Source organism: Rhineura floridana, chromosome 9 (genome assembly GCF_030035675.1).
Source record: "Rhineura floridana isolate rRhiFlo1 chromosome 9, rRhiFlo1.hap2, whole genome shotgun sequence".
Classification (NCBI taxonomy): Eukaryota; Metazoa; Chordata; class Lepidosauria; order Squamata; family Rhineuridae; genus Rhineura; species Rhineura floridana.
The window spans coordinates 80,317,047-80,336,657 of NC_084488.1; the positions used below are offsets into that span (position 1 = coordinate 80,317,047).

Genomic DNA, 19,611 nt, shown 5'->3' on the forward strand with positions numbered 1-19,611 from the left:
TGAGAGGCATAGCACGGAGAGAGGGGTGTAACCTGGAGAGAGTCCTGAGGATCATGCAAAGGGTTCTGCAGGGCTCCATTTGGCCTACAGGGTGGAAGTTATCTATATGGCAGGGCATATGAGAGTTGTTTTAGCTGTTTCTACCTGTATACCTAGTTTTATTTTGAGACTAGAAACGGGATTGCAATCTGTTGAATCACGCATTTGGGCCCTTAAAATAAATGTGTGGTTAAAACTGATTTTTGAGCCAAAAGGTCTTTCCCCTTTTATTTTAGTCGATGATTTTAATTCAATATGGGAAAAGCAGATTTTAGATAAAATAGCTAATTTGGGCTTCTCTGTCCCGATAATTCTAAAAATGGGCCTTGACACAGCCCGAGTGGTCATCCGGCAACGCATCAAAGACATAGATTTCCAACACCATTTGATGCTTGTAAGAAAACATAGGTACAATCCTAGATGTTTTTCTCCCATGCCCTATCAAACGCATTTGACACTCCCTAAGTATCGAAGGGCTTTTACTCTGGTGAGGACGAATACTCTCCCCTCTGCCGTTTTAGAGGGCAAGTTTAATAAAGTCCCATACAGTGATAGAATTTGCCCTTGTGGCGAAGGTGAAACTGAAACCAATGTGCATGTTCTATTGAGATGCCCTTTTTATCGTGATCTAAGGCAACAGCTAATTTCCCCTATTTTAATTTCCTTCCCAGGTAGACCAGAATCCTTTTATGCTGATTATTTATTGGGAGATTACTCTCCACAAGTTACATATAAAGTCGCCAAATATATTGCGGCTTCTATTTCTTGTAGGAAGGTACAGGTCAAATGCTTGTAAAATCTTGATTGGATGTACTATTTCTAAATTGTATTACATTTTATTGGTTTTTATTTTTTGTATTCTATGTATCTGGTCAATGACTGAAATAAATTATTGTTGTTGTTGTTGTTATATGGCAGGGCAGTGCTCTAGAATGGGCTGTCCAGCTATGTGGCCTGCAACCTAGGTTCCACTCCTAGAGCCCATCCAGAGTAGAATCAAGAGGGAACCACACCCTTCTTGTCTATCCCTAGGTTATAAATTGGGGGCTAGCACTGCTGGCTTCCCTTTCATCAGCCCTTGTCTTGCAGCGCTTATCAACTTATGATGGGTAGACATTACCCTGTGGTTTGTGGAGCTGGGATGGGATTTTATTTACATTCATGGCTGACTGAAGTGAGGCAGGGGAGCCAGGACCGGATTATCCATTAGGCTTAGTAGGCTGAAGCCTAGGGGCCCGGAGCTCTTGGGGGCCTGTGCATAAGCTAAAAAAAAGGGACAAGAGCTTCTGAACTGCCCACCACCACCCCGCTTCACTTACCTTTTTCTTTGCTGTTTTTTGTGGTTTGCCATCAATCAAGATGATGGCTGAGGTTTCCCTAAGGGGCTGAAGCCTCTGCCGCCATCTTGGTTGATGGCACACATGTGTGCTACATGCACACATTGCTGCCATCAACCAAGATGGTGACAGAGGCTTCAGCCCCTTAGGGAAACCTCGGCCACCATCTTGATTGATGGTAAACCTGTGCACACAGTGTGCACAGCCTCAGCTTAATCCGGCCCTGAGGGGAGTTGCCTTCCCTAGCAAAGTTTTGTTGTGGATTCAACTTTGTTTCACTGTAGTATTGTCACAACTTTAAGATAAGTGCTGGAGGCATTGGGCAGCAACCACAGCAGGGGGTGAGGCCCTTAAGGGATCTTGGCAAATTGCTTTAAGGGTCCATCTCTGCTTAGGGACTGGCATGCATGCTACATACCCAGAGTAATGGGGATGACCCATGGTATTGGTCCATGCCATGGTAGGTCTGAGCCTGCATTAGATCTGCTAACGTTTTCCCCAACAAGCCAGCCAGGTGGCTGTTTCATTGGATCCTTGCCCTGTGCCACACCAAACTCTTCGTAAGCTGTATCCAATAAAAGTGGGGCCATTTTTAACCCGGTTCCTGTTGCAGCATCATTCTTGTTGCCCCACTCTGTCCCTGCTCCATGCTAGAGGCGCAATGAAGAACAAGTTTGCCCTGACAAAAAAACAAACCCGCCAAGACGAAGAGTGACAGGTCTACAGACCTGTAGATCAAGCAGTGGTTGAGGCTTAGCACTTTGCTCCCATTACAGCACACTAGACATTTTAAATAAATATTTTAATTCTATTATTGGCATTTACACGTAGAAAGCATACGGTATGTTACACTTTTATCAAAATGTGAAAAATATGGATGTTACATAAGTAACAAATGTAAAAAAAGAAAGATTTTTTCTTACTTTCCCTGAAAGTAAGAAAAGTATTCAGTATAGGAAAATATTGATATCAAAAACACAGTTTAGTTAAAACAAAAAAAGGGGTTGGGGGGAGAGGGAGAGAAACAATGTCCCCCCAAAGCCCACATTAATTTTTATTTTATTTTTACACAGTACAATAGGAGCTGCATGGAAACACAGGGCTTGTCTACACAAAGCAAATTCAAAATGAGTTTTAGAACAGTCACATACTGTGACTGGAATTGAGGTGTTTCCCCTAATCTCAGGGTCACTTCTCATAATATGCTTTGTATTCAGGTATGGATCAGTGAGCACAAGACACATATGCACTATATCAGTAATGACTAGAACCTGTACATGAAGATTGCTCCTTTCCCCTTTAAAATACACACAAGCAGCACCAGGACCCTGTTTGCATGCACTTAAAAATGAAAAGCGGAGATTTGTACGTCAGTGCCATTCACAACTGATACAATATTGGCAACTTTCTTACTCAAGCGACTGAGCCTCAGTGCTAAATGCATTTTTTACAAGTGTTCCTCTGATGATCCAAGAGTGCAATGATTTTTTCTCCCCAATAAATATTTTTATTTCAAACAATTCCGTCATAGAACATTCTGTGATGTAGTAAAAAAACAAAAAACCTCACTGTAGGATCCGGTAGACAAGGTAGTGCTTACAATAATAACCAGACTAATACTTAGTGCTTTGCGGCTTGTAAACACTTTTACAGGTGGGCCCCGCTTATATGGCAGGTTCCATTCCGGACTGCCGCCGTAAAGCGGAAATCGCCGTAAAGAGGAACCCACTGAGTATAATGGTGCGCGTCGCGCAAAAATGACGCAAGAAATGCTGCAAAATGCTGCAAAAGCGCAAAAACAGCTTTAAAACGGGGAATTTCCCCTAATTGAAAGCAGCCGCATTAGCAGAACGACGGAATGCGAAGCGCTGGTAAGCGGGGCCCTACTGTATAGGCAAGAAGTCTTCACAATGGCCCCCTTGAGGTAGGCTTGTAGATTTTTCAAGAGCCTCCTCCTATTTTTATAGATGGCAAAACTGAAACACCAATGAGAAAGGTTTGTCAAAGACCATATAGAGCTGGTGTTCAAGTTGAGATCAATTTCAGACCAGTGGTGTTTCATTTTCAAAATTTGCCTCGCAACAGATTTTATTTTTTGTTCCATTTGATAATGTCAATTAGTTTCCATACTAGCTAGAAATACTGTCAGTTGGGGGAAATAAGGACAGAAGAGTCAGAAGTTCTCACACAACTTTGTCAAATATAAAAAAAATCCCTAAAGTGCTGATGAGCTTGAGCCGGTTCTAGCACCCTTTATATTGAGAAAGATAATACAGCCATTGCTCAAGCTTATCGTTCCTTAAAGTATCCAGATCTGAGCAACTGCAGGATATAGGAAGTACATTTTCAAAGACAACCCAATCTCACTGTTCCTTTATCCAGCGTTTGCAAAATTGCTTCAAATATCTCGTGACAAAAACAACATACTTGATATTCTTGCATTTCAGAACAATGTATTAAAATTGGATACAAGCACATTCTTCACAATAAACAGTCTTGGGTCCATATTTAGAACCTATCATTATTAATTTAAAAATCACAAAACCAAACATGGAATATAGAAAATTCTTTCCAAATGCTGCATGCCAAATAACTTGTTTGGAAATATAATGCATGCAGAGAGAAACAAATTCAACCAATCCCAATTAAATTAAACAAAAAAAAGTATTTGTCCTTTTCAGCAGCATAATGGTGATTATTTTTAAAATGTGTCCTAACAACTGGCCCTGGGTAAAAAAAAAGAAAGAAGAAAAAATCTGCCCTGCTCTTATCTACAACGATAGAATAGCTTGAAAGCGTTCCATGCGTTTGCATTTTGACAATGTCAGTATGAAGTTCTATACATACTGTTCGACTTCCCCATCTTTTGGTTGTGTTGTACCATTTTTGCTCTCTTCATTCACGTTTGTTGTTGCCTTTTCTGGAAGCGATGCCAGATCTTTAAAAACATCCACATAATGCCCAAATCCCGGACCCCAGTTTAAAAGGTTGTCCCAGTTGAAGTTCCCTCCTTGTTGCCCAAGTCTTAAAGGTGACGTATTCTCATGAATGCTGGGTACAGTTGCTTGAGCACCCACAGGCCCACCACCCTCTCCTCTGCGGCCTGGGTATCTTCTAGGCTTCAGCCTAGCACCATAATTGTCCTCATCATCTGCATCTGACTCATTAACTTGAGATAATTTGGGCATTCTGGAAGTGTACACCACGGGCTTTTCCCTGTCATACTCCATCTCAGAACATGTAAAAGAGTCATGGGAATCACTGTCAGATGATGATTCTGGAGCTGGAATGCCATCAGCTGGATTCCTTGTTCTTGACAGTGGCCTTCTGCAGTCCTCCTCAGAAGAAGACCTTCCATGGTCAGCACTGCAGATGCTTGGATTTCTAGGACGCGGTGTGTTAAGCCTCTCCACCTCTTCAATGGAAAGACCCACAGGAGGACCACTCTCCAGTGGAATCTGTCCTATTGGTTGCTTTAAACGACTTCCTGGCCTGGAAGTATGAGTTACCATCATTTGAGGACTCTTGCTTCTTCTCCCGAGTCTAGTGGGATAGTTAAAAATGCCTGTTTGGCAGACATCACTGTGCATTTCCAAAGGGCTCCCTTCTCTTATTGAAAGATGCATTTCCCTTGCTGGGCTATTTCTGTAGAAAGTTGATGATTTGGAAAATGGAGCAGGGCTGTGACGAGAAAGATGGTTGGGCGTCGGGCATGCGGAGTGACTTAAGGAAGTTGTCCTTAGACCTTGACCATATGAAGGTTGGTAGGTTAAGCTGCTTGCTCCCAGGGGCATAGGTGACTGCCTCGCAAACCCCAACGGACTGTGCCTCTGGATGGAGAATTTAGGCGTGTGACTCCGGAACTGCTTATAATGCTGAATTATATCTGCATCTGAAGGAGCTATGCTGCTTGCATTGTCTATGTCATAATGCTCTATCTCAGGTTCAGGGGAAGCTAGAGGAGCACTGGGGATAGTTTCTGTATTGTGTGGTATGTCAGTCTCCTCAAAGATGAGGTAAGGGTTTTCTCTCTCAATTATATCAGGCTTCGGGTTTCCTTCAGGCTGCTTCCTGATTGTCATATCATCACCGTAGGGTGGGATGTTATCAGGGTCATCAAAAGCATCATTCTCACTCCCCTTCTTTTTCTTTTCCTTTGTTTTCTTTTCCTCTTTGGGCACTTTTGCCTTCTTTCCCTTGCATTGATTGCACAGGATCAAGCTCAGCACGAGCAAGGCCAGCAGGGTAGCACAGCTGCCAACAATAGCAGGGACAGCCCAGAAGGGCAAAGAGAGCCCAGCTGGGTACGGCTGAAGGACACACTCATGGACTCCATGCAGCCCTCCCTTGCATACATGTCCCTGGGGACACACGATACCAAGGCAAGCCACCATTGCCTCGCACGTTCTTCCAGTGTAAGATTCTGGGCAGCTGCAGGTAAATCCAGACCTTTCTCCAGGTTCGCAGCTGCCGCCATTCTGGCAGGGGTTGGAGGCACAGGCTCCGGGTGGCACACACCTATACGTATACCACTGGTTAAGGCACATCAATTCTCCCCCACAGGGATTGCTAGCACAGATGTTGGGCCCACGGCAGCCAATCTTCACAGAACGGTCTGTCTTGGAGATAGTGGCAAGGCTGTGCTTTCCGGTGAAGGGAAGACTTTCTTCACCATACTTAAGGTAGGCAATGCAGCCATCAAAATCTAGGAAAACAGAAATAAATAAATAAAATAAAACAGAAAGATTTTGAAACTATGTAGCATATTTGAGAAAAATTAGCTCTCCCCTCCTCCCTCCCAATGTGCAAGCATATATCTGGTTATTTGGATTTATTTTATTTATTATTATATTTACATATCACCTTTCCTCCAAGGAGCTTAAGGTGAAGTACAAACATGGTACTTCTCCTCCTGATTTTACCCTCATAACAACCATGTGTGGTAGGTTAGGGTGAGAGTCGTGACTAGCCCAAGGTCACCCAGTGAACTTCATTATCAAGTAGGGATCTGTACTCTGCTCTCTCAGGTTCCAGTCCAAAACTCTAAGCACTACAGTGCACTGACTCTCTGGAGGATGTACATTCTGTTGAATTCAATGATGCATATTCCCAGGTAAGTGGGTATAGGACTGCAGCCTCAATCTCTCCCACTGAAGACTCTCCTGATGGACTTGTTCTCTTCCATTGGATTTAAAACTGCCTACTTTTGAGAAGATCACACCCTCAGTTTTGCTTTGTTTTTGTATAGTTACATTATGATTTCCACTTATGTTGACTGAATTCCCCAGCAGTTTAGGACTGCATCTTTAGTCAAAGTTTCTAAAACTTTTGCTACATTTTACACAGATCACAGAGTTTCTTCACACACATTTTCTCCTTAATGGCTGACTGCATTCAGAAGTTTGGCAACAAAACTGAGATGAAAACAAAACCCTGTAGGCTAAAAGGGGCACTTGCAACAGGCATATTTCTGTCAAGCCAGTGACTAGATTACATCTGAACTTTGAACTTTGGAGATTGTTGTGATAGTAGCCTGAGAACATGAAAATGTGTTGTGACCTACCAACCGACTGATGAAATGTATTCATCTCACAACTCCCTCGCTCCCCCCAAATATCACTGTTTTGGGGTACATAATGGGAAAGCAAATGCATTAAGGCTACAGCTCTTAAACTGCAAAGTAAGAAACAGTGCAATTTATTTTAACTGGACTGTTCCAGACTAAGTTCCTTAAAGACTGATGTCTATGTTTCAGTAAGCAGCTACATTCTTATAGGCTTAACTTTTTCAGAAAGAAAACTTCAGTGGTCATGAAGTTTATTTTCATCATCATCAAACTATTTTGAATACTGTGAGCTCAATCCACTGTACGCACAGCACCATGCACAGAGAGATCCTCATAGGACACAACACAACACTAACCCCCTCACACACACGTGCCAGGAAATAGTAAAAATATGGTATGGTGTCTTTGCAAATGCTGTACCTATACAAGCATATGCCTGCATGTGCACATCATGGCAAGGGAACAAAGCTCTGTTATGTGCTATGGGGATTCCTTTGCATGTGGGCACTGTGCAGCACCACACAGTGTAGTTGGGGCGGTACCGCTTACCTGACTTCCAGTCGGTCACATGCTGCTGTTTACTGGAAGGCAGAAGGGGAGGCAGTGTTGAGGTTGGCATGTTGCAAATGCACCAACAGGAGCACCTGATTGGCTCTGCCAGTGTTTGCACCACATTGACCTTGTTGTCTTTCTCCTGTCCCCTTCCATGCAAGCACCACTGGCAGAACTAGCAAACAGCACACAACAAACAAGAACAAGGTGATACATCTCCAAAGCACTGTGCTTGGAGAGCTCTGATCAAATGTTCTTTCTGATCAGAAGCTAGTCCTGTCAGTCACAAAAGAAGCTCTCCCCATTATCCACATTATTATTTTCCTTACATGGCAAGCTTGGGAGAAATGTTTCAATTTTACAGTGTCTACACAGTTCTTTAAACATCCGGATATCAGAATCATCCTGAATCACTTTAGAGTTCCCTGCTTCGGGCACTTTGTAGAGATCCTGTTTTAGCTCAAACAAGCCCCACGTTTGTCTGAAGCAGCCCACTTTGGATTGGAATTTGTCTGAATATAATGCACGTTGCTATGCTGAATACATTTTTTAAAAGAATGTACAAGTTAACCCCCCTAAAAGTAGAAGATGTTTCTTTGTTAAAAGCTACAGCCGAAGACCCAGAGTGACAGTTTGCCAAATGACATCTTCTACAGACATGTAAATGTTTTCCCTCCATTTGTCCTAGTTCTTTTGAAGTTGAAAAATCAATTTTCAATTGAAAAAAGGCCAACAGCTCTTTCTTTTCTTCTGAATGTATAAATAAAATGAAGAAGTAAAGCATCTCTAGATTTCAGAAGGCATTTCAGAAAGGCCCAGGGACCAGCAGAGTGATATAAAAGGTGGTTACTATAGTATCTTTTTATTACGGAACTGGAAAAATGCCCACAATATATTTTCACTGGATTGTGTATACTTTGCTCCATAATTTGTACATCTCTGCATTTGTTACAAATTTATTTTTGCTTTCTTTATTCTTCAGATATCTTGAACGTACGAGTTCACACAGAGTTTTTATACCTCCCTTCGTACTTTTTTGGCATGTCAAATGCGGTGTAATCCAGTATTAAGAAAACAATGTGTGAAAAAAAGATTGTGGAGCATGTATCCCTCCTTCAGGCCAGACTCCTGTAACTTGTCAACATCTACATCCACCATTTTATTAAAATACTTCATCTTCTCCATCTCCCTTCCATTACCTTTGGTCCAAGCAGTCTCCCTGTCAATGCACATACTACAATGTTGACTTCATAATCAATACACAGCAATAGGTCAGGAATGGTGAATGCCATTAATGTGGTTTCATTCACACCACATCTCATACCAACTGAGTTGATTTGGATTTCATTGTTTTCATTGGACGCAGTAAAAAATGTGAAGTGTGAACTTACAACAGGCAAGGTCACTCTATCTGGTGATAATCCTTTAAGTTAGAAAGATTCTTATTATAAAGAGCTCTCTCTGAAACCTTACTGATTAGCTAGCCTTGGGGTGCTTTCACACATGGGGTTAATAGCGCTAGTTTTCCAGATTAAAAAGGTAGTGCTTCGTTCCATATTTAAAAAATCCCTTTCACACTGCAGTACCTGTTATACCGGCATTTTGCGCAACAGTCGTTCACACAGAGCACAGTTTTTCTCCCCCCCTCCATTCAGCCTCACACGACACCAGATGAGCTGGTTTGAGGCCTGTTCTTTCAGTGCGTGGGGGGTTGAAAGAGGTGCGATCGCAAACGCGATCAGCTGAGAGGCGCAGCAGCAGAGGCTCTGCAGCACAGGCTCCTCTATCAGGAGCAGCTGGGATCGGCTGGGAGGCACGACGAGGGCCGTTGGTAAGGGCGGGAACGCATTGCATGCTGGGAGGGCTGTTGGTAAGGGCGGGAACACACTGCATGCTGGGATGGCTGTCACGTGAGCAGCAGCAGCTAGCGCAAAACTCCCGCAATCTTCCATGTCCCTGGTCTTGCTATCGGAATTTTTGAGGTATCATTTATTGCAGAATTTAGCGCTAAACTTCCACTACATTCCACCAGAATTCCAGAGCTACCTGTTATGTCATGTGAAAGCTCAAATTTTATGCGCAAATTAATAGGAAATAAATCGTCAGAATAACGGAATAAAGTGCAGTGTGAAAGCACCCTCTGTGTCTGTAACTAAAATTCATGTCCATTTAAAAAATAAAAATAAAAAATCCACTTAACACCTAAACTGCTGATTTAGGTTGCAATCTAATACACACCTACTTGGGAGTAAGTCCCATTGAACCCAATGGAGCTTACTTCTGAGTAGACATTCACTGGAATGCAGCCTTAATCCATAAAGGGAACTAATTTTTTTAACAGTTTCCCTTTATGTGAGGTTCTGACTAAGTTGGTCCTCATAAGGTGCTTTAGCATAACACAGGAGATTGGACCTCTGCAGCATAATTGATGCCAGTTCAACAGGACAGTGTGCGCCTCCACCACAAAAACTTGTCACTTGGAAAGTTGGGTGCAGGAATGTGCTTGGTGGCCTAAAGGTTACAAACTGTGGGGCTATGTCTTGCCCTGCCTCTACTAGGATTTTAGGTAGGTATGAATGCTATTACAAGTGGCTAGTGTTATCACAAGATACTAGCATTACTCAGAGATTATGTGGTGATTGGGACAGATGCATCTGACCCTGTGTGCCCCACAAATGGAGCTCAGAACTATAGAACTGGCCTCCTGATCATGCCATAGAGAACAATGACAAAAAGGAGCAATCATATATGGTTTAGGACACAACCCATAATTTAAATAGCCTAATCTATTCTTCACCACTTCAGTATTTTTAAATGAGTGACGCTAATTCTGTTAGCTGTGAATTTTTAATCAGAAAATTGCATTGATCTACTTGTGACATTGCCCAAATATGTATGCACATTTATGGGGTTTTTTTTCTTACCTGGATCACTGCTTCTAGGGGCCTGGTTAGGTGGGATTCCACCAAGTGAAACTGTAAGGACATTTAGTCCTCCGAAGTCTTGGGTTTCATGTAGGATGTCTCTACTGTAGGTCTTGTCAACTGTTAATACTGTGGACGTTCCATTCTTTTCAATGAAGAGAGTGTGCCAATGGCCATCAGAAACATAAACTTCAGGAATGCTTCGCTCCACCTTTCCACCAATTCCAGCATCAGAGATATACTGTACTTTGCCACTTTTTATCTATAAGGAAATATGAACATTTTTGATATATAGGCCTGGTTCGCACATCACACTTAGCCAAAGGTTTGTTTTTGGTTTACGGCTCATGGTTAGTCTAGAGAGTGCCAAAGCACAAGCCCGGGTTTGGACTTCTCACTAAGCAAGCCACAGTTTAGCTTGGCATGGTGCAGCTGCAAAACAACCAGGGAGAAGCACAGTGGCCATGATCTCCTCCCTGGGAGCCAACACACTTGTGCTATTGCACTAAGCCATGGTTTTGCTTAGCATGATGTGAAACCAGGATATAAAGTAATTATATGTTTTGTGTACTATGATCTAGGTACAACAGAAATGGCAGTGATACAGGCTTTAATGTCCTCTGTGTATTTCCTTGAATGCTATATACTTATCAGCTAAGAAGCTAGTTGAAATACTGATGAGAACATGCGAGGTTTGATGAGATGGAGCTACTGTGTAGTTAAAAGTATTTTTTACATCAGCGAAAGATCAATCTCTTAAGATGAAAGGCTGATTTCACAGCTTCCACATTCATGTTAGCAATGACATGAACCCGCTCCTTACAGAGAGATATGACTCTCATAGGCTAATCCACACATTTTAAAAACTGACTTCTATAAGCAATATAATGTGGACAAAAACTGTAGAGGATACCGGACTGTGGTCACACAGACCCTGATGCACTCTCATTACGAATAGCCTGTATACCCAGTTGATCATAGGCCATGGCTACTGGATGCTTGGCTGAGAGCTGCAGGGGCCCTTGCCCTGCCTCTTGACAGCTGGCTGAGTAGAAGTGCATTCTGCACAGTTGTGGAATAGCAGAGTAGAATGCAATATGTGCAGGGCTCCAGCTAGCTGGATTAAAGCTGCTGGTGCCTGTGCTTATTCAGTCGGCTCCCTATCCCCTCCACCATGTGTGCACATGCTCACATGTAGTCTTCATTTGTTGCCTCCCAGGCCACATTGTTAACAGGTTCATCCTCTGCCTTTGCAGGCTTTCTATAGCTGTGATATCCACTGACCGAGAAAATACAAATAAAAGCTAGCATTCCGATTGTCTAAAAAAAGCAGTATTAATTGCAAATTGTGTGATAATACCCTGAGAACTTGCTAGTGCAAGCTTTTGTGTTGGAAACTGTGTACCTTTGAGAGACTGAGAAGCCAGATAAAAGTGATAAATTAATGTTGGCTGAAGCATAAAACTGTGGTCTTACACTGCAGATTCTTATAGGCTAGGGAGAAAATGGGAACAATTAAAGGAGTCAAGAAAACTTGGATCTTGTACCCATCCCATAAAGACATTTGCCAGTATTATTGTTCTGCTCATTTAGCTTTATGACTAAATTGACTGAATCAGTGCTAAAAACTGGCTCCACTGCTTTCTCTTGTGTAAAAGATGCAGCTAAATACTTTGACATCCATTTCACTATGTCGTAATAGGAAAGTTCTCATGTTATATCCAAAGAGTGTACAATCTGTGTACACTCATACAGTTATTCCCATGTACTGTTCAATGAGTGTACAGTCTGTGGACCTGCATACACAGCAGTTAAGCTGTACAAATCAACAAGCGTACAGTCTTTCATGCAAACACTTGTTTGTGTAAGTGTAATATGTGTAGAGTACAGTGTTTGAACAAGCTTAATGATACTTCAGCATCTATGCTATGAAGAGAATACGACACCAAGATTCCAAGAAGGTCTCAACTGTAACTGAAGTCAAGGAAATGTACAGTACAATCATATACATGTCTAAATGAGTTCAATGGCACTGACTTCTGGCTAACTGTTCCTAAGAGGAGTGGGGAACCATTGGCCCATCAGATGTTGTTAGACTCCAGCTTTCAATATCCCTGACCATTGGCCATGCTGGCTAGGGCTGATGGAAGTTGGAGTCCAACACGTGGAGGGCCACAGGTTCTCCACTTGTGATCTACAGCAGGCGTGGGGAACCTTTGGCCCTCCAGATGTTGCTGAACTACAACTCCCATCAGCCCCAGCAAGCATGACAAACAGCCAGGGATGATGGAAGTTGTAGTTCAGCAGCATCTGGAGGGCCAACGGTTCTCCAAACCTGATCTATAGGATTGTAGCTGGTAGAAAACCAAGGATTTTGGTTTAATTAATTTGAGGACAGGGTTGTGTGTGCTGGTATGCCTTTTTAAAAAACAAGAGTTCTGCATTTGAGCTTGGTGGTCACATTTTATAGGAGGTCTGAATGAGGAGGAAAAAGTTAATCGGAGAAAAGATTTCACTCTAGCGTGCAATGTTTCATTAAGAACATATGCAACAAACATTCTTCCGGCTGCCATTCAAATAGTCAGCACTTGGAGTCTAGACAAAGCTGATTAGAAGCAAAATCATTCAGCCCTTTTGATAGTTGGAGTTGGGCCCAGCACTAGTCAACGCTCTGGTATTTCTAAAGGAAAAGACTGGATGAATGCAGAAGAGATGAAGACCACTTCCATAGCAAGCAGCCCAATCAAATTCACTCAGCCTTACCTTCACAGTAGTATAATTGCTGCTTTCCTGTATATGAATTAAAACTCCACTTTTACTCCTTGTCCTGAATTTGACTTCTATACGATCCATACTCTGAGGCTCCAAAACAGCATTTCCAATGCTACGTCTCATAACGTATTCCCATTTCCTATTCTGGCTTATGTGGTAGTCAAGACGACCTTTGCCTTCTAATGACAAGGCAGTGTCAGCTGTAACATCTAGAATAAAGAAAAAAAGTTTAAAAAACTAAACTTGCATCACTCACAATTCTATCTCTTGGCATCCCCCCCCCGATAAAGAATGCAGAGGTCATTGAAAAAAAGACAGAGACCAGCAGCTAGGGATGGGTGAATATGTCAATTTCACTTTCTTTTCTCATTTTTCCAATCTTAAATCCAGTTCTTCACATTTCTACAAGAGTTTGCAATTTTTTTAAAGTCCTCATGAAAATTAATCAGTGAACTTCTCCTAATATCCATATTTTATATGCAGTATTGCCTGCTATACACATTTTTGCAAAGCAATTTTCCCTAATAGAATTCATTTTTGAACTTTTTTTCACCAATATATGCATTTGTATGCATGCTTTATCCTAATATATGCATTTTGTACATATTACTTGGCTGGAGAACTGTATTGCAAAATTTGGAGAAGTGTGAATTTTGAAGGATGGTTGTGTTTTGGTTTGTGCACTATATTGGAAAGTGTGAATTAGGTAGGTTCGCCTTTAAATGCGAACTGAATTGAATTTCTCCCCCATCCTTACCAGCGGACTATGTTGAGAAATCAAGACTGGGTTTTAATTGGTTTTACAAGTAAACCAGTTTCCTTTCCAATAATGAGAGGGGAAATGTATCTCCGCAATTCCGTTCTATTCCATGCCAAGTAATCCTGAGTGTGAAGATGAAAACATCTTTTACTTGAAAACAAAACAAAACACCTAGTCACAATTATGGATTAAAAATATATGCAGGCAACAGAAAGTGACTGGCTGGGTTTAATATCTATATTTCTATTTATAATGTGTTTCTGTTGAAATTTAGCTGATCCCTTGTGGAGTTGGCTAGCATGATATTTTGCTTCATAATTGTTGTTACAATGAATGCAATCATGACATATTTCTTCCATGTGTAAAGCAGAACACAAAGCCACTTGTGTGAGATGTAAATGTAGGTTAAAAGCAGAAGGGGTGAGGGAAAGAAACACTCTGCTTACATTTTTCACAGTGTTTTCCAGTCAATCCTTCATTGCAATGACACTGTTGCCAAGACCAGTGATCCACACATGTGCCACCATGTTGACAAGGGTTAATAGCACAAGTTCCTTCCAGCCTAGGGCACCTAAACAAACAAAAAACATTATATAGTTTTATTATTTTACAAAATCTGAACAGGGTGATTTATAACAGATGCTATTGGAGGTCGCTGATTCATAGGGTCGCTATAAGTCAAAATCGACATGGAGGCACATAACAACACAATTGTTTATTTATTTCTTACATTATCCCACCTTCCTCTAAGGAGATCAGGGCACCATATGATCTTCCCTTTCACAACAACTGTGGGAGGTATAGCAGGTTGACAGATAGTCCAAGGTCACCCACTGAGCTTCTTGGCTGAGAGAGATTTAAAAACATAGATCTCCCAAATCAGAAATGTTATTTCCTGTGACATGACCTTTGTCTAAGGGAAGGGTCGTAGCACAGTGGTAGAGCAGCTGCTTTGCATGAAGAAGGTCCCAGGTTCAATTCCTGGCATCTCCAGGTAGGGCTGGGAGAGAATCCTGCCTGAATTCTTAGAGAGGATGCTGCCAGTCAGTGTAGACCATAATGAGCAAGAGGGACCAATGGTCTGACTCAGTATAAGGCAGCTTCCTATATTCTTAGTAGTGGGGTGTATGGTGGGATGGAGCTGCAGAGCCACCCTCCTGACACTGGTATTACTACTGCTTACCTGGACGGGTCTGGGGTAGGAGGGGACACCCATGATGTCACGGCCATGCAGTTGCACTGATGGGAGTGACAAATTGGTGTCAGCCCTTCCATCAGTGCAGCCTCACTGCCGCCCCACCCCATCCAGGTAAACAGCAGCAACACTGGTGTCCAGAGGGCTGGTCTACAGCTCTGCCCGACAACACATGCAACTAGTGCCTGTGTCCATTGACACCTATAATGCCTAAGCGGTATGCAGCATGTCTTTTGGAACAGAGCTTGGAAAAATTACTTTTTTGAACTACAACTCCCATCAGCCCCAGCCAGCATGGCCACTGGATTGGGCTGATGGGAGTTGTAGTTCAAAAAAGTAACTTTTCCTAGCTCTGTTTTGGAATAATCTGCACTCCCTGACAAACTGCCAAAGGGAGAGGATAGCTTCACCTCATCTTGAAGAAGAAGAAGATGGGGAGAGAGAAAGAATGAGAAAGCAGGAAGGGCCAGGCACCAGATTGTCACACACTGAGGCTAAGTAACAGTGCCAGGACTCAGAGAAAGGCCTCCTACTGCAGACTTTTTTTTTGGTCTAGCCCTTAGTGTTTCATTTTTTTCTGCCTTCCAGGCAGATTTGCAAAGTGGTTAGAATAAGGGTTAAGAGGGGAGGGCCTACTTTGATTGAGACCTAATAGTTTCATTTGCAAGTTAATTTGCACTAAGATAACTCCACCAACGTCTCCTGGGTTTGAATAATCCATGTGCAGTAAAGGAGCTATTTATTTATCAGGTGCTATCTGTAAAACCCTCTCTGTTACTACTACAAGACACTTTTCTTGTTCACAGTGTCATTGGCTAGCCTCTTACACCTAGCTCCAGGAGTAACTTCAGAAAAAAACTGCTGAGATCGTCCTCAGGACTAGTTCTTAGTCCTCATCCCAATAAAACTGTGGTTCTTGCAACAACTGAGCAAGCCCTTCACAAGCTAATAGCTGCCTAGACACTTCCCTTGCCCCACCTCTTCTACCTTCTCAAAATAGAGTTCATGTCTTTTCCCTTCAGAATGGTGGAATGTTGAGCTGAGGCTGGGTAGGATAGGGCTTGTTACCTTTAAGGCACATTCACACTAGACATTTATTTCACTATTATTCCACTTTAAACAATCATGGCTTCCCTCAAAGAATCCTGGGAAGTATACTTTGTGAAGGGTGCTGAAAGCTGCCAGAAGACTCCTGTTCCCCTCATAGAGCTACAATTCTCAAGAGTTTTCTGGGAAGAGGAAATGACTGTTAAATCACTCTAGCTCTGTGATGAGAATAGGGGTCTCCTAACAATTCTCAGCACCCTTCACAAACTACACTTCCCATGATGCTTTGGGGGAAGCCATGACCATTTACTGTGGAATAAATGTCTGGTGTGAATGTGGCCATCGGCAGGAATTGAAATGAGACATTATGAAAGAAAAACTGGAGTTTATATTCATAAAGCTCATACCAAAGAACACTAGATGAAGAAAAGATACCTTATTTTCTTAAATTTAGCATGATTTTATAGTGAGTATAAAGCTGCTCTGTTCAACCCTGCTTCAAACCCTCAAAATGTGCCCCACCCTTTCAAGAGGAATGGGCTCAGCTTCTTGAAGAAACATAAACCCTTTGACTAAAGTCACACAATCTCAAATCATATATCATCCCAACACCTTTTCCCAAAGTGTGACATTATAATGCTGTAAAACATTTGCTGCTTCCTGCCATTAATGCAGTAACTATGCGGAAGCCTCTTTTCTGCAAGTGGTAGCTGATTCCATGGGAAAGACCCAGGCAAAGAACTTTCACCGATGAGGCTGGGTAAACCCGTGAGTCCCACTGTATTCAATGAGGTTTGCTCCCAGGTATAGGATGCACAGGATGGCAACCTTAAATGTTATTTACTAATAGGCAAAAAACCTGTATGTCTAGCCAACAGATATTTCTATCAAACTTCAAAAAGCAGGGAAATTGGGCAGCTATAATGAATGCACCAGGGGAGCAGGAGACCTGACCTCCTCTCTGAGATATTGTACTGCCCTACAAATTGGTCAAAATGCAAACACAATTTGGGTTGGTCTTTCACAGTCCAATCCACTTCCTGTGTTGCTTGGAAGAATTTGGTAACGTGCCTCTGAGGAGATGCCCTATTCCCTTCACAGAGCTACAATTGCCAGAAGAGGGCCTGACTGTTAAACCATTCCAGCCACTGGAGCTCTGTCAGGGGAATAGGAGTCTCCTAACAACTCTCAGCACCCTTCACAAACTACACTTCCCAGGATTCTCTGAGGGAAGCCATGATGGTCTCACGTGAAATCAAAGTCTGGTGTGGGTGTGGCCCCCTGATTAGCCAAGCCAAGCAGCTGTGAGTCTGGCTTTTAGAACAATGAACTCTTACTGAGCATGCCCGACATTATCATTCAATTCAATGCAAAATTTATTAAATTAATTAAAAATCAGCCATGCATTTTTTAACTTTTAAACTGCAGAAGATGAAGGTCAGATGAAGGTCAGAGTATGGGGCAAGCTCAGTAACAGGATTACAGGTTCTCTGTGAACATGGCTGATTTTTAATGAATTTCAACAGATTATGAGAACTCTCAGATGAAAAATAGCAAAAGGGCTCTGGGTCCCCCCCCTTTTTAGACTTTGAACTCTCTATTTATTTATTTATTTATTTTATTTATTGCATTTGTATACCGCCCCATAGCCGAAGCTCTCTGGGCAGTTTACAGCAATCAAAAATATTAAAACAAATATACAATTTAAAACACATATTTTAAAAACAATTTAAAACACAATTTAAAAATTTAAAACAATTTAAAACACATGCTAAAATGCCTGGGAGAAGAGGAAAGTCTTGACCTGGCGTGAACAGCTAACAGTGTTGGCGCCAGGCACACCTCATTAACAAGATCATTCCATAATTTGGGGGGCACCACTGAGAAGGCCCTCTCCCTTGTTGCCAGTCTCCCAGCTGCCCTTGGAGTAGGCACCCGGAGGAGGGCCTTTGATCTTGAACGTAATGTATGGGTGGGTTCGTATCGAGAGAGGCGTTCCATCAGGTATTGTGGTCCTAAGCCGTGTAAGGCTTTATAGGTCAAAACCAGCACCTTGAATTGAGCTCGGAAACATACAGGCAGCCAATGCAAGTAGGCCAGAATCGGTTTTATATATTCGGACTGTCTGGTCCCTGTTACCAATCTGGCCACTGCATTTTGCACAAGCTGCAGTTTCCAAACCGTCTTCAAAGGCAGCCCCACGTAGAGCGCATTGCAGTAATCTAATTTGGAGGTTACCAGAGCATGGACAACTGAAGCCCGGTTATCCCTGTCCAGATACGGATGTAGTTGGGCCACCAACCGGAGTTGGTAGAAGGTACTCCGTGCCACCGAGGCTACCTGAGCCTCAAGTGACAGAGATGATTCTAGGAGAACCCCAAGCTACGAAACCTGCTCTTTTAGGGGGAGTGCAACCCCATCCAGAACAGGTTGGACATCCACCATCTGGTCAGAAGAACCACCCACTAGCATCATCTCAGTCTTGTCTGGATTGAGCCTCAGTTTATTAGCCCTCATCCAGTCCATTGTCACAGCCAGGCACTGGTTCAGCACATTGACAGCCTCACCTGAAGAAGATGAAAAGGAGAAATAGAGTTGCGTGTCATCAGCATACTAATGGCAACACACTCCAAAGCTCCGGATGACTGCACCCAACGGTTTCATGTAGATGTTGAACAGCGTGGGAGACAGAACTGACCCCTGCGGAACCCCATACTGGAGAGTCCAGGGTGCCAAATAATGTTCCCCAAGCACCACCTTCTGGAGACGACCTGCCAAGTAGGAGTGGAACTACCGCAATGCAGTACCTCCCACTCCCAACTCAGCTAGTCTCCCCAGAAGGATACCATGGTTGATGGTATCGAAAGCCGCTGAGAGATCAAGGAGAATCAACAGAGTCACACTCCCCCTGTCTCTCTCCCGACAAAGGTCATCATACAGGGCGACCAAGGCTGTTTCCGTGCCAAAACCAGGCCTGAAACCCGACTGAAATGGATCCAGATAATCGGTCTCATCCAAGAGTGTCTGGAGCTGGCCTGCAACCACTCATTCCAGGACCTTGCCCAGGAATAGAACATTTGCTACCGGCCTATATTTATTAAGATTTTCTGGGTCCAGGGAGGGCCTCTTCAGGAGTGGTCTCACTACTGCCTCTTTCAGGCAGCCAGGGACCACCCCCTCTTGCAGAGAGGCATTAATCACTTCCCCGGCCCAGCCGGCTATTCCATCCCTGCTACCTTTTATTAGCCAAGAAGGGCAAAGATCCAGCACAGAAGTGGTTGCATGAACCTGTCCAAGCACCTTGTCAACATCCTCAAGCTGCAGCAACTGAAACTCATCCAAGAAATCGAGACAAGGCTGTGCTCTGGATACCTCGTTTGATTCACCTGCTATAACAATGGAGTCTAAGTCCTGGCGGA

General features: G+C 42.9%; 1 protein-coding gene across 1 annotated transcript in view; it reads right to left on the minus strand.

The window, feature by feature from the left end:
- Window positions 1-4,001: 4,001 nt before the first annotated feature.
- Window positions 4,002-19,611, minus strand: part of FAT4 (FAT atypical cadherin 4) — a 212,107-nt gene continuing 196,497 nt past the window's right edge. The window contains exons 14-17 of the mRNA XM_061585097.1: window positions 14,397-14,521; window positions 13,182-13,399; window positions 10,419-10,680; window positions 4,002-6,081 (exon numbers count right to left, since the gene is read on the minus strand). Of these exons, the coding sequence (XP_061441081.1) occupies window positions 4,214-6,081; window positions 10,419-10,680; window positions 13,182-13,399; window positions 14,397-14,521 (2,473 nt within the window). The 3' untranslated portion in view covers window positions 4,002-4,213. The remainder of the gene's footprint in view (window positions 6,082-10,418; window positions 10,681-13,181; window positions 13,400-14,396; window positions 14,522-19,611) is intronic.